The 15,682-nt window shown below is 48.2% G+C and overlaps 1 protein-coding gene across 1 annotated transcript in view; it reads right to left on the reverse strand.

The window, feature by feature from the left end:
- DNHD1 (dynein heavy chain domain 1) overlaps positions 1 to 15,682 on the reverse strand; it is an 86,475-nt gene that overhangs the window by 34,251 nt on the left and 36,542 nt on the right. Inside the window, exons 13-23 of the mRNA XM_082343922.1 lie at positions 14,871 to 15,136; positions 14,537 to 14,780; positions 9,804 to 10,141; positions 9,365 to 9,499; positions 8,983 to 9,259; positions 3,546 to 3,673; positions 3,246 to 3,444; positions 2,704 to 3,137; positions 2,010 to 2,250; positions 502 to 627; positions 97 to 194 (exon numbers count right to left, since the gene is read on the reverse strand). Coding sequence (XP_082200048.1) covers positions 97 to 194; positions 502 to 627; positions 2,010 to 2,250; positions 2,704 to 3,137; positions 3,246 to 3,444; positions 3,546 to 3,673; positions 8,983 to 9,259; positions 9,365 to 9,499; positions 9,804 to 10,141; positions 14,537 to 14,780; positions 14,871 to 15,136 — 2,486 coding nt within the window. The remainder of the gene's footprint in view (positions 1 to 96; positions 195 to 501; positions 628 to 2,009; positions 2,251 to 2,703; positions 3,138 to 3,245; positions 3,445 to 3,545; positions 3,674 to 8,982; positions 9,260 to 9,364; positions 9,500 to 9,803; positions 10,142 to 14,536; positions 14,781 to 14,870; positions 15,137 to 15,682) is intronic.

Below are 15,682 nucleotides of genomic sequence, written 5' to 3' on the forward strand. Positions count from 1 at the left end.
GAGAGAGAAGGTAAGAGTGAGGGCGGCATCCCCCTCCCGCCCCGAGCCCCACTGTCCAGTAGCACTTGCCCACCCTGCCACACCCCCCTTCCCTACCAGGTCAGAACTAGGAAACTGGATCTTCATCTCATGCAGAACTTTATTCAAAAAGATCCACTTCTGCTGGAAAGTCACCCACACCTGCAGCAGGGCACCTGTGAGAAGCAGCCAGGGGAACACTGGAGGGAGACTAGGGTTCTAGCTTCTGTGAGGGGGTCCAGCCTGCTCCTGCCCTCTTGGGATGCCCCACCCCCCAAAAACTCTGCTTAGCAGGACCCAGGGACCTTGCTCGAAGGAGAGAAAACCTGCAGCGTGAATAAAGACCTGGTCACTTCAGCCCAAGAAGTGGCCCTGAAGGAGGTCCTCACTCTGTCCTCACCCACCCCCGACCTCTCTCCCCATCCTTCTGGGCCATCTCACCTCAGGACCCACCCACCAGCCCAGCTAGAGGCCTGCACTCACTCAGGCCATGCATGATAGTCACCCACTCCAAAGCCATTTTGTTTAAGTCTCCTGACTTCTGGATGGCCAGGATCTTGAACAACACCTGAAGACTTTCCTGGATAGAATCCTGCAGGTTGCTGTAATCTAAGGAAGAGTGGGCTCGAGCTGAGCTGAGCTGGCAGTCAGATGGGGCAAGGGCAGGGGTGACTGATACCCAAAATACACTGAAACTCACAGATCTCAAACTACTCTCTAGAAGACACAAACTTTTTTTCTTCTACTAGTTGAAACTAGTTGCTCACCAAGAGTCAGAGTGTGTTTGCAAACTTGTTTATGTGAGTTCTGTTTGTGTGAGTTATAATTTTAATTACAGAATTTAATCTTATATCATGTTAACCGCTGAAATATGGGTGGTAAAATAGTTGCTGGATCTATGGAAACTATGGAAGGGCTTCAGTAAACTAATAAAAACATGATATTAAATTAGATATAGGCAAGTTGATATTTTAAGATTGTGAAATTATAATAAAAATCTAGAAAAGTTCTGGATTCAGATAGCTTTACAAGTGTCCTCATGTCACTTCTCAACTTTACAGAAACTGAAAGTGGAAATAGCAGATGATGTATTAACGCAAGAAAGGCAGTGAGGAGCTTCTATCACTTGACTGCAAATCAAAGAAAATCTCTTGTCTTTAGGTTAAAAGGTTAGTAAATAAATGTACATTATATGATTTAAGCTAAAATGAAAATCTTAAGCCATGTATGCATATTTTATGATTTCCCTGTTTAACTTTTGGAATTCGCCAGTTGGGTTTCAATTAGGCTGGATAAGAGAATTTCTCCTTTACTGCCCTAATTATACCATCTTGAGTGCCCGTACATACGCTGCTCCCTCTGAGTGGCATGCCCTTCTCCCCTTGCAAATTTGGCAAACTCCTACTCCTTCAGAAGTCAGAATGAGGCCTTTGCCTAAGGGAAGGGAAGATTTCTCTAACTCTGCCGGTCCCTTGATGTTGGTCCTCTTCCTGAGATGCTACTGCCCTCAGTTAGGTGCTCTGTCATGCACCTGTCTCTATTCTCTTGTCCCTCTCTCACTGGCCTGGGAGTCCGCAAGGGACGGGACTTCGGTCTGTAAATCTCAGAGTCTCCTGCATTTGGCTCAGAAGAGGCAGGTGAGTTTGATGAGGGAATGACAAAGGAATTAATGAGTGGGTGCAGTCTGGAGGACAGAGCATTGAAAGCTGGAGAGACGTGACCATGAGGAATTTCTTAGCACACGCAGAAAGGGGAGGACCTTTGCTGAAGAGGCCAGGCATTGGGTGGGAGGGAGTGGGTGGGGGGCTCCCAAGAAGATTAAGACTGTACGAGAGCTACGTGGAAGATATTGTCTCAGAACAGACTGATGGCTCAGGCTGTCCAGGGGGGAGGGGGCCCTGGCTAGAGAAGCCAGATCCGGCAGGGCTTGGGGGATGAATACGCTCCCCAGCAGCAGGGGCTTTCACTGGGCCGCGAGGGCTGGGTCTCACCTGAAAGGATGAAGGTGCCACTATCCTTGCCCACTACCTGCCACTGGGGGCTGCGGGGCGCTTGTCTCTTGGAGCGCTCTGAAGCTGGGGGCTCGTACGGCACGTGCAGGATGAAGTTGAGCAGTCGCAGCTGTCGTGCTTCCCAGGCCCGCTGCAGCTGCAGTAGGGCCTCTTGGGCATGAGTCCGTATGTTTTCACACCGCCAGATCTGGAACAGTTGGGTCTCAGGAACCAGGACTGGCTAATGGCTCAGGGGATAGCCTTGGAGCTGGGACTCGAGGGCCAGGGCCCAGGAGAGTGGAGGTCTCAGAGATGGAGAGTGGGACCATCAGGCTTCAAAGACAGGCCACCAGCATCACACTGTGACCGAGGGCTGCTGCCCTGAAACCCACTTTTTTGCAAAGCTCCAGCTGAGCAGACAGTGCCTCAGTCAGCTCATGCTCTTTTGGGCCAGGGTAAGTGTTGGGGGACATCTGCCATCCTGTGTGCCCACAACTTCAGGGCTGCCACCCGCTTCCTTCCCCTGGGAGGGAAGGGACATACTTTCCGTCACAGAGCATCTGGAACCACCCATCAGATCCCCATACCCTCCAGGCAGGCTAGCAATCTCAACCCCACCCTACTACAAGCCAATACCCACTGTCCTCCTTGTCTCAAGGGGCTGCTAAGCCTTAACTGGCTCTATTAGAGCTTAGCAAACAGGCCCTGGGCTTGGACCACCTTTCCTTTGTGGGCGGAGAGCGGGGGGGAGCCCACCTCTTTGATTCGATCTGTAAACTCCAGCAGGGGACAAGAGAGCAGCTGGCCCACTGTTAGGAGCTCTATGTTGTGGAGATCGCCTAACCCTAAGTCTGGAGGGGGAGGGACAACAAGTCAGAGCAACTCTCGGTCTTTGGCAGAGACCAGCCCAGCCCAGCCTAGCTCCCAGACAGCATGTCTCAGAGCACGACACAGAGGCAAGGGCCCAGAACCTAAGGTCCAGAGCACAATTCAGAGTCCAGAGGTAAGACTCCAGCCCAGCCCAGCCCAAGTCAGCAGAGAGGACCCACATGGTAGTGCGAGAGGTTAAGAATGTTTGTCCCTGTGGGGGAAAGGAGGCTGTGGTCCGTGAGGGAAGACCAGGGCAACCTGAGGAGGAAAGGTGTTTCCAAAAAGAGCAATAGGGAACTTAGTTGTCCCATTGTTCAAACCCTACGTCCTTCCCTTCCCCTCCCTTCTGACTCTACCCAAACCCACCTCGCAGGAGGGCTTGGCAGTTGACGTTCTGCAGCTGGAGGCTGCCCAGCCTGGTGAGCAACGGCAGGAGGCTGCGGAACTCCTCCAGCACGTGCATGCAGCGCTGCAGAACTGGGCTGTGCAGCCCCAGGGTTGCACTCATCTGGGCCGCCTCTGTCAGCCAGCCGTCTGTCTTCTCCTGGGCCACAGCCAGATTGAACTGTAGGGAGAAAGGCACACTGGCAGCTGGAGACCCTTCCCCACCCCGACCCCTGCAGACTCTCCACTCCCAGGCAGGGGGTCCAAGGAGGGTGTCAGCACCTTGGCAAAAGCCATGCACTTCCATTCGCTGATATTTTCAGAGATGACTCGGTACAGGTGCCAGATGCGCTGCTGCTGCACAATAGGACAGGTCCCACAGACTGGCAAGGGCACAGGACTCTCGTCCCCTGTGGGATAGGGCTTGCTGAGGCCCAGGCTATGTGCAGGGCTGGGGGTGGGGGCATGATGGGGGATGGTCAGTCAAGAGCCCATAATGACAGAAGGGAGGGTCCTGAAAGTGCCAGGGACAGGGCAGGTGGGGTTGCCCAAAATTGTTCAGTACAATAATCCAAGGGAGAGTTAGTCCAAGGAAAGAATATCTAGGAAAATGTGATAGTGATGAAAGGGAAGGATTCCTCTTCTATTAGTTTCTGTCTCACTTATGCCACTCCGGCCACACCACACTCTTTACTGTTGCTCAGATACACCAGGCGTGCTCCCTCCTGCTGAGGGCCTTTGACTGGCAGTTCATTCTTTCTGGAACACACTTCCCCTAGAAAACCACACGGCTCAGTCCCTCACCACATTCAAGTCCTTGCTCAAATATCACCTTCCGAATGAGGCCTATGCAGCCCACCTCATTAAGAACTGCTAGCCACCCTCCCGGGCATTCCCAACCCCTCCTAGCCTGCTCTACTTTTTTTCTATACCATTTATCACTTTCTAACATATTCCATCATTTGGTTATATTTTATGTTTATTATTTGTTGTCTTTCTCTCCCAGCTAGAACGTTCAGTTCATGAGGGCAGGGGTTCTGTCATTTGTTCATTGATATACTTCAAGCATGGTGCACAGTAGGCACTCAACAAATATGTGTTGGACAAATGAATGAGTTCAGTGAGATGCATATGAAAAAAGATCTGGCCCACAGGGAGGACCATAAGGGGTAAATGGTGATGCTCCCTATTGTGTCTGTCTCTGACCATTATTCCCTCCCTTCATCTCACAAGCTTCTGCATTAGTTCTTAACCAAAATTTATATTCATTTTTGAGATATGTGTCAAAAATAATTTGTTCTTAATAATAATTATAGGGGCTTCCCTGGTGGCGCAGTGGTTGAGAATCTGCCTGCCAATGCAGGGGACACGGGTTCGAGCCCTGGTCTGGGAAGATCCCACATGCCGCGGAGCAACTGGGCCCGTGAGCCACAACTACTGAGCCTGCGCGTCTGGAGCCTGTGCTCCGCAGCAAGAGAGGCCGCGATAGTGAGAGGCCCGCGCACCGCGATGAAGAGTGGCCCCCGCTTGCCGCAACTAGAGAAAGCCCTCGCACAGAAACGAAGACCCAACATGGCCATAAATAAATAAATAAATAAAATTAAAAAAAAAAAAAAAATAAATAATAATAATAATTATAGTACTGAGGTTTGCAATTTACTTAAAAGACATCAGACCAGATTCAAGAATATTGCAATAAAACTGTCACTCTCATTCACTTGAATTCCACTGTACCTTCTTGAGTGAGAGAAAAAGTGAAAAAGCTACACCCAAATGCTGAGAACCATGCATCTTACATGATGCATCATCCATCATGGAGGTCTGAGAATCACTAGGCTATCAGAGCTCTGATCTAACCAAAACGCAAAACCAAACCAAACCCGAAAAACCACACACACAAAGTAAATTAAACTCTTTAAATCTTCCTTTGTCTGAACTCAAAAGATCCAGCTAGAAACCCATATAATCTTTTTTTTTGGCTGCGCCATGAGGCTTGAGGATCTCAATTCCCAGACCAGGGACTGAACCCGGGCCAGAGCAGTGGGAGAGTTTGGAAATCTAACCACAAGACCGCCAGGGAACTCCCCCCATATAATCTTTGATAGCAGTTGTCTTAACATTAAATATTGAACAAGTAAAGAACTCTCTTTGTAAGAAGGAGCAGACATAGTATCTCCAGACACACGAGAAAATAAAGACAAACTTGAGGATTGTCTATTCCGTAAATTCCATTGCATTTTAAAACTTTTTATTTGGAAATGCTATCAAACTTTTTAAAGTTGCAAAAAAAAAAATAGTAAAAAGAATTCCTGTATACCCTTTATCAAGATCACCTTTTGTTAACATTTTACCCATTCTCTTTACCATTTGTGTTTACATGCTCTGTGGGTGTCTGGGCAGGTGTGTATACACACACAAATGCATAATTCTTCTCTGAACTATTTAAACTAAGTTACATATATCATGTCCCTTTACCCCTGAATACTCAAGTGTGTATTTACTAAGAAAAGGGATATTCTCTTCTACAACGTTGGTACAATTATCAACTTCATATATTACATTGATATAATACTTTTACCTGATCTACTGTCTATATTTCCATTTTGTCAGTTGGCCTAGTAATGTCCTCTATAGCATTTTTTTTCCCCTCAAGTACAGCATCCAGTCTAGGGTCAAGTACCATATTTACTTGTCATGTCTCCTCAACTTCTTTTAATCTGGAACATTCCCCACAGTCTTTTGTAACATAGACATTTTTGAAGTAGACAGTCCCCTTTCTCCCTTTTTTGTTAACAGAAAGTTTCTTGTGCTGTGTTTCTATGCTTCTTTTCATGGCTAAGGTTGTAAAATCACTCTCAGCTGGACTGTTGAATCGGTAATGCTGGACTGTTGAATCGGTAATGTTGTGTCCTCTGGGTATCACGTCTGGAGGTACGTGATGTCCATTTGTGTCTCATCTGTCCCTCATTGGCGATATTAATTTTGATCACCTTCAAAATGTTGCCCAGTTTCTCCACTGAATTATTACCTTTGCAACTAATAAGTAGTCTCTGAGGGAGACTCTCTAAGACAGTGCAAATATTCTGTTCCTCATCAAATTTGCCCCCGAATTTGGCATTCATTGATGATCCTCTCCCAATCCAATATTTACCATGATGGTTGGCAAAATGAGGGCCCTCTCCAGCCCTCCCTTCACACTGCCCAGCTGGCTCCGGCATTCTACTGTAAGCACAAGTCCTCATTTCTCCCTCACTGATTTATCTACTTAGTATTAGTATGGATAATACATTCCTGTTTTTTTCAGTAGTTTGCTTTGTACTTCCACTGGTGGTCAAATTGTCCCAGATTTGTCCAGTTGGCATCCCTTCTGTGTCCTTGTGCCATGTCCCATCACTTTTAAAAAGAACTTAACACTTCCTTACTATCTAGCTTAAAAAGATATTCCACTCTCATCTTGTACCTACCCTGCCATGGCCCTGGAATCATTCATTCTCTGAGGAGCCCTGATTCCTTTTAGTGGGGAATGGTATTAGAAACTACGATCTGGGCACAATGTGGCTCCTTGCTATTGGAGTGTATTTCCTTCTTGGACTCTTCAGTAGACAGAGCTAGGAAATATGTTCATGTATATATACACATATACATACACTTATATACATATACATGTGCACTTAATCAAACAAATACAACATGTGTATGTGTGTTTTAAAACGCAATGGAAATTGCAGGGACTGCCCTGGTGGCACAGTGGTTAAGAATCCGCCTGCCAATGCAGGGGACACGGGTTCGAGCCCTGGTCTGGGAAGATCTAACGTGCCACGGAGCAACTAAGCCCATGCGCCACAACTACTGAGGCTGCACTCTAAAGCCCACGATCCACAACTACTGAGCCCGTGTGCCACAACTACTGAAGCCCGTGCACCTAGAGCCCTTGCTCCGCAACAAGAGAAGCCACCGCAATGAGAAGCCCGCGCACCGCAACGAAGAGTAACCCCCACTCGCCACAGCTAGAGAAAGCCCACGCGCAGCAACGAAGACCCAACGCAGCCAAAAATAAATAAATAAATTTATTTTTTTAAAAAAAGAAAGAAATTACAGAGTAGACACCACAGAAAATGGAAGCTTATAAGATAAATTCACATTTCCCCAGAACTCAAAAAAAAAAAAAGAAAGAATAAAAGAAATAATGATGAAGCAGATGAAAGAAATGGAGGAGAGATCCAGAAAATCCAACATACAAATAAAAATTCTGAAAGGGGAGCAGAGCAATTGTAAGAGCCATTATCAAATAATCGAAAAAAAGATTACCTACAAAGGAAGAAAATCAGATTGATATCAGATTTGTCCAAAATGATAAATGTCAGAAGACAGTGATGTAATATCTAAGTCTGGACAAAAAAATTTTGTGACTTCAGAATTCAATATTTAGCCAAGCTGTGATATAAGGACATTATACAGTCATTCTTAGCCATAAGAAGTTTAGAAATTGTAACACCTCCAACTCCCTTCTTAGAAAAAAGAAATACTCAAAGAATTATTGCAGCCATCCAAGGAAGGAGTGAAAATAATGAAAAGATGTGGTACTTTAAAAATTGGCAGTGGGTAAACAAAACCATTAAACCTTAGATATCAAAATAGTTGTTAACACAGTTATAGAACAAAGCAAATGTCAAAGGTAGTAAGTAAAATAAAAGATACGTAGTAGAAAATAAAGAGTAGTATTAATGGTCTCGATCTAAGATCCTAGATTATTTTTAAAAACTGGGAGTTTGGTGAGGAGACAGGGACGGAAGAAGGAAGTAAAAGCAATGCTGTGGGGTTTCCTGGGCCTAACCCCACAAGGCCTGAGTCCCCTACTCTGCTTTTCCACAAATGTCCCAACCACTAGCAGGAAAGGTCAAGGTCTGGTCTACATCAGTTACAGTATAGGATGAGGGTCTCCCAATACTTGACCAAAGAAAAAGCCCCTTGTTTGAGGATGGTCCCACAGTGTCTTCCACCTCACATTTGGTCAAATGGCCCTCCCTGGGATTGAGGATCCCACAGGCAGAGATGGTAACGGTTGGCGGTTGGCCAAGAGGCAAGTCAGAAGCAGTGTGCCCTTCCAAGGGATACAAGTGACCAACAGAAGTGACTGCAACTGAGAAAAGAAACTGGAGCCTACAAAGTTTTTTATGTGCAGAGGGGAGCCAGCCTAGCTACACCACTGCACAGAAGGGCTAAGGCCAATAGTTCTGTCCCGGTCTCCTCCTAGGGGCCGGTGAGGCCTTTAGTAGCCAGCTCTCTCCACCACATTGGCTGGAAGCAGTGGCCGTGGAGCATCAAGACCCCTTTTTATCTGGGACCTGCTGCCTGGTGTAGGACTGGGTTGAACAGGGCTACACAAAGGCTAAGGACTACGATGAGGACACCTTTACATTTCTCCTGCACAGGCTTTTAGCCCTCTGACCCCATCACATTCTGATGGAACGCTCACCTATTTGCCTTCTCTACCAGACTGTGTGCCCCCGTATCCCCACCCTAAGGACAACACTTGACATACCCAATGTATTTAGATTTTGTCCTGCAGTCTTCACATATAAAAGAGACTAAAATGAAGGTATATGATTCCCAAGACTTGCTTAGGGTCACCCAAGATGCAGGTCCCTGAGTCCCAACCCTGATCTCAGTGGGAGGGGGCATCCCAGGGTGGCGATGGAGGGGGCGGGGCCCTCGGTACCAGTGAAGGTGGTGTAGGCATGGTGCAGTTCCCTGAGGCTGCTGGCTGTGTTCTGGAACTGACGCTCCAGGGAGATGAGCTGCCGTTCAGTGCTCCTCTGCTCCTGCGCAGGGTCCATGAAGGGACCGGACAGGGCCTTCCCAATCAGGCCCTCCAGCTCCGCCAGCGCCGCCGCCGTCAGCTGCTGCAGCTTAGGCACAATGGCATGTCGCTCACTGAGCAGGAGCCCTGAGGCCTGGCTTTTCTCAAACTGGAATGACTCCCACGTGTCCAGAAGCTGCGGGGCGGGCAGAGGGCAGTCAAGCAGAGGTGGTTATGGGGGAGGGGCACTGGGAGAGACGGGGGAGGGGCACTGGGAGAGACGGGAGAGGTGCCTTCTCACCGAGATGTCCAGTGCCTCATTCTCAGCACTGAAGACGCCAAAGTCGTTGCGGACGAGCTCATAGAGTGACCGCGTATATTCCATTCGCTCCTCCAGCTCTGGGTACCGCTCGTTGGCCTCGTTCAGCTGCAGGGACTACAGTATGAGACCAGCACTCCCACAGCCCTTTGCACTTCTCTAGGCCCATCCTGAGGGGCACTCCCACCTGCTAGAGGCTCCAGGCCCCAGCAGCCACCTTTTAACCAACTGGGATCAGGGCAATCTGGGATCAGATCCCCCATCTGACCTAGGTCTCCCTGAAGACAGCACAGTTCCTCCCCCATCAGATCGTTGCCCTGATGGCAGGGTATGGATCCCTACTTGACTGTACAGAGAGCAGAACTCGGTCTCTGAAAGCCAGACTTTATCTCTCTCAAGACACCAGGGCCTCCCCCTCTCATGATGATATTGAGGGCCACGTGAGCAGGATGAGAACTGGCAAGGGCAGACCACACATGTGAGCACAGTTTAAGAGCATCAAGCCCCGTCGAGAGCTCAGCTGAGACTTGAAGGGAGTGTGCTGGGCATGCGAGCGGGACGGCCCTGGATAAGCTGGGAAAGGAGAATGGGGAGAGCCCACCTTCTGGGAGCACCACGTGAGGGCGTGGATGTCTGACTTGATGGTTTGGAAGGCCTTCGTGAAATCTGTGAGCTCTGTTATTAGCTGCTGACCGCGGCTCCGGCATTCGTTCTGGACCTGTTCAAGAAGGTCCTTCCTGATGCTCACCAGCTTGGATTCTGAAGACAGGAGAGAGTTAGGCATGAGGGGGTGAAGTGCCAGGGGAGCGTGGCGGGGCCGGAGTGGGAGCAGGTTGAAGGGGCAGCCAGAGCATGAATTCGTTCCCTCAGTCACTGAACACTTACTGGACCCCTGCTTGGTGTCCAGTCAGCTGCAGTGCACTTGGGCCTGTGCTGGGCACCGGTAGACAAGAGTGATGAGTGAGACAGAAAGTGTTCCCACCCTCAGAAGCTCACAGTATGGCAGCAGAGACAGACATATAAGGGGATAATCACATACCAGTGTGATAAATGCTCTTCAAAGAGCCCTCAACCTGGCTCAGTGAAGGGGCAGGAGGCCTGAGGACGCTGGGGAAGGCCTCCTCAGGGAAGGGGACGCCAAGTGGATGAAACTGTGTGCAAAGCCACAGGGATGCCGTGTCCATGAAGAGCAGAATGCCCACCACAGATAAACATTTTCTATCTGAGAAGTCTTACTGCCTCTGCTCTAGTAGGAGAGGTACCAAGAAGAGCGTGTAATCTGCCTTTTGGTTTTAAGGATTAAAGGAAAGAGGCTGTCAGGTGGATTTGGGGCTAGAAGATAATCTTGAAAGCTGGCTTTGGCACTATGAACACCTCCACTGTCGCTGAGGACAGGAGTAATACCAACATGATACCTCGTCAAATCTAAGATAACACTTGTAAGAAGCACCATTATTTTACATACACCACGAAAAAAGAAAAGATGATGCCATCAATTATAATACACCTCTTAAGTTCAGAGATGTTAAAATATGCACAGAGCAGCAAAATACAATATAGAAATAGGGTCTGGAGTATGCCACAAAAATATAGTATAGAGTGCTTACTACATGCCAGACACAGTGTCAACTACTTTACCTGTATTAACCCATTTAATCCTCACAAACCCTTTGAGGTAGATAGTATTAACCCATTTAATCCTCACAAAACCCTTTGAGGTAGATAGTATTATTGCCCCTGTTTTAAAGATAAGCAAAGTGAGACTCAGAGAGGTTAAATATCAACATCACACAATGCTTAGAGCAAGGATTCAAACTCTGGCAGCCTGGCTCCACTGTGTTATATTTTATGCTTTGAAGGGTGAGAAGTAAATTAACTCATCCTCCATGAGCATCTCTGCAACTGGAAAGTAGGACAGTGAGTTCCAGGCACAGGTAATTGAGACATACAGGCAATGGACCTGTTGGAGCTTTGGAGGAGGTAACGAATAGGACTTGGCACCCAGAGCTGAGACTGAGAAAACCAAGACAAGGGAACTTCTGAGGGGTACCCAAGGTTGAACAGAACACAAAGATGTGCACTTATCCTTTTTCAAACTATCCCATTGACCTATGACAGTAGCTAGGCCATTGCAATGGTGCCGCTTTCTGACCAGCAGCACGGGGCCAGTGAAGACAGAGAGGAGCTCAACAGTGACACTGTGTGGTATAAAGGAGCAACGGACTGATAAAATACCAGGGCTCCTGGAAGTTGGAGACGGATGGGAAAACACATTTGAGAGATATTTAGGAGGCAGAAGAATGGAAAGGATTTGGTGACAGGCTGGACGTGGTGGAGTTAGGGAGAGGGAAGAGTAAAGTATGAACTCAAGTTTCTGGTGAGGCCAACTCATAACAGTAGGTAATTCAAGTATTCAAGGGAGCCCAAGTAGAAGAGGAATAAAGTTGCAGGATAAGAAGATAGAATTAGATCAGCAAGAAGGATGAGAGGGGACAGAAGGGAATAAGGTGAAATGAAAAAAATTAAGCATCTACTGCATGCCATACTCAATGCTAGGAACATTGCAAATAATATCTCATTTAATCCTCCTTCCCATTACCCTGTGAGCGACTACATTGTTATGCCTGTGTTACAAATAAAGAAACTGAAGCTCAGTGATCTGAAGTCATGCAAACGAGTAAAAAACAGAGCCAGGATTCTGAACCCTGTGCTTTTATCTCTCCATCTGCTCCTCTTGAAGAGGCCAGTTGAACCTGGACTAAGGACCAAGAAGCCAACAAACTAGAAAGAACACTGACTTCCTGAGCAAGAGTGGAGCAAAGCCTGCCCAAAACAGTGTCAGAAAGAAAGCCGGCCAATCACAGGCCCTCCTATTCCTGCCTTGTCAGTCTGAATTCCCTGTGCATTTAGGAGCGATGGTTGGGGAAAGAGCGGGGAGTTCTGTGGTCTAGAAGATACCTAAGCAGGTATGTGCTTTCATCTGTGGAAGAACAAAGGCAGGGAGGGCTAGGCAGGCAAGCACTTTCAAGCAAACTCTTTCAGGCCCAGCTCCAAGGCCTCCCACCTTATAAAGAAAGCAGGCCTGGGGACTCCCCTGGCGGTGCAGTGGATAAGACTCTGCACTCCCAATGCAGGGGGCCCGGGTTCGATAGCTGGTCAAGGAACTAGATCCCACATGCATGGTGCAACTAAGAGTTCACATGCCACAACTAAAGAGCCTGCCTGCCGCAACTAAGGAGCAGGCGAGCCGCAACTAAGGAGCTGGTGAGCTGCAACTAAGGAGCCCGCCTGCTGCAACTAAGACCTGGTGCAACCAAAGAAAGAAAGAAAGCAGGCCTGGAGGCCATGGATCTGAGAGTATCTAGTCTCTGCAGGAAGCAGACACGATTGGTTACTGCCATTCATGGGTGTTAGGTGACAAAACCTCTGTTTCCCAGAAGAACAAATCACCAGCTTCCCAATCTACCCCTCTGTGTGTTTCTCCACAGCCATCTCCTGCGTGGAGGCACTTAGCTAGTAACCAGTAGCATGAGACATCCTTCCCATGGAAAGGGAGGAAGAGAAAAGAGGAACAAGACTAGGTCTTAAACCAGATTTCTCAGAGACCCAGGGAGACCAACTGGGCCTTGGCCTCGTGCGGGTAGGTAGACACATGAGGTGGGAAACTGAGATGGGCTGAGCGGGGAACAGACAGCAGAGTGGGCTTGAGCTCCACTTTCCATGTATCGCTTTGGGAAGATACCCCCTTGCAGGGTGCCCTCATGCTCATATGACATGAGATAGGCACAGCAGAGCAGAAATCATGGTGTGATGTGTTGTGGCAGAAAGAGGTCCAAATATAATGTTCCCAAGCCCGCCACAGCTCCCAAATGGCAGGAGATACAGGAGATAGTGGAGAGTTGATAGCCAGTGGGCCCAGATAGGGTTCCTGTGTTGAGGGGCGAGGGACCCTTAAGCAGAAGCTATGGGGTGGCCAGCCTAAGACAAAGACTGGTTGAAGGGTTCACTAAAACCCTAAGGATATGTAATGTCAGCAGGAGCCAATGCAGAGCCGAGTCAGCAAAGGTAGACACTCTGGGCTCCTATTAGCCAGGAGAACACACGCCAGGTACACCAGCTCAGGACACAGCTGCACCAGGAGCAGCAAGGTCACAAGGAGGGCAGAGACCTCAGGGAAGGCAACAGAAGCCAGCAAAGAAGAGCACACAGCCCAGAAGCCCTCTCTAATGCCGGGGCCACCTTGGGGAGGAAAAGGAGTAGAGGACACTTGAAAATCAAAACAATCCAGAACTGTAGTATGAATTTTGAATTGAGCAAATACCCAAAATAGACTGAATTAGACCAAAAGTGCTGCTTTAAATTTAAAAAAAGTGCACTTTCAATTGGAATACAGTTGTCCCTTTGGGGGACTGGTTCTAGGATCCCTGAGGATACCAAAATCCACACATTTTATAAATGGCATAGTATTTGCATATAACCTATATATGTCCTCCTATATACTTTAAATCATCTCTAGTTTACTTATAATACCTAAAATGACGTAAATGCTATGTAAATAGCTGTAAATACAATGTAAATGCTATATAAACAGTTATTGGTTCAAGTTTTGCTTTTTGGAACTCTCTGGAATTTTATCCACAGACACAGAGCATGCAGATTGGAAGGGCCAACTGTCTCTTTTTTCACCATCAGCAGAATTTAGGGCTACAGACTAAGCCAAGATCAGTTAAAGAGAGTAACTTTTTATACATGCAAATTGTAGTGTCAATTTTGACTTCTACATGTGGGGAGAGGGCACCCTTGATTCCTAGCCTGAGTTCTCCTAGCCTAAGGAGCAGGCTAGGATTTTTCTCAGTCACATTTGGTTCGAACTACTTCCGCGCCATAAGAATAGAAAGTGCTAGGTGACAGGGACACAATTCCTAGGGAGTATGGTGAATGAGTAGAGCCAAGACAGGCAGAGAGGCTGTCCTCTGCAGTGATCACACCTTCAGTTGCAAAGGGAAGGGCCTGGGACCTGGGGCTTTGGGAGGCTGTACAGGTCCAATGAGGGGCCTGCACCAAAGGTCCCTGGAGGACACTGAAGGCCCAAGAAGGGCTGTGTGGATAAGGTACAGAAGGCAAAGGAAAGGAGGGAAGATAAGCAGCACTCACCCATCTCTACCTGTATGTCACGGCAGCTCAGCAGCAGCAGCCCGCCTTTTGTGACCAGCTCCATGGGGATGCTGGAGACACGGGCCTGCCAACCATTTAGGCAGCTCACCAGCATCGCGTAGTTCTTGACAGGACAACCTCTCATAGACTCCAGCTTCTGAGGCCCCCAGGCTTGCAGGAACTCATAAATGCCTTTCATCCAGTGATGGTCCCTGCAGAATTCCTGCACCTCCCGCAGCATGCCCTAGGGGCAGACAAGGTGTTTAGGGCAGAGGTGGGTGGCTATGATGGGAATTGGTGGCCACCGTCCCATTCTTTAAACCTCTGTCCCCACCTCCAGCAGGGCCTGTTGTACAGCCAGTGCCTGCTGGATTCGAGGGCTGTTGTCCAGGTCCTCTTGCAGCTGCTTATAATTGGGGGGCAAGTACTGGCCCCGCAGCCGGTGCCCACAGACCTCCAGGGCTTCAGTAACTGTGTGAGACTTCCAGGGCCACACCAATCCTATACTCGGGCCGCAGAAAATGTCCACAGCGTCGCTGGGTTGGCCCTGGAACTTGGGCATCATGAAGTCCGTGTCCGGGTCCTCCTCTTCATGTTCTTCTAGGGGGGTACATGCCATAATTTTCCCTGGTCCTCCAGGGACCACACACAACCTCTCCCTCTACCCTGAGTGTGTACACACACATACAAACACACACACACACACACACATTCTCTGTTCATGAGTGAGTTTACACATACATCTACATCATAAACACAGTACCAGACCCACCAAGGGAATTTATTAGTTAGGGTTCAGGTGCAGAGAACAGAATTCAGTCTAGCTAGTAAAAGCAGGGAGGAAATTATTATAGATTATTACATGGGTTGTGAATAACTGCAAGAGCTGAAAAACAAAAACACTCTAGGCCAAGTGTCTAGGGCTCTGTGCTGCCTGGTAAATTGGGATGTCATTGCCATACCACCAGCTACATAAGCACATGATCATAAGCGATTACGAGCCCCACCAGCAGAATGGATGGCATATGCCCTGCCTCTCTCCCCTACTTACTTCAATTCTGAGCTGAAGTCACATATAGATCTAAATCACATATGACTCCCAGCCGCAAGGGGGTCTGAGAAACACAGTTTATAGCACTCTAGCCT

The sequence above is a fragment of the Balaenoptera borealis genome (genome assembly GCF_965194805.1).
Source record: "Balaenoptera borealis genome assembly, chromosome: 11".
NCBI classification, from domain to species: Eukaryota; Metazoa; Chordata; class Mammalia; order Artiodactyla; family Balaenopteridae; genus Balaenoptera; species Balaenoptera borealis.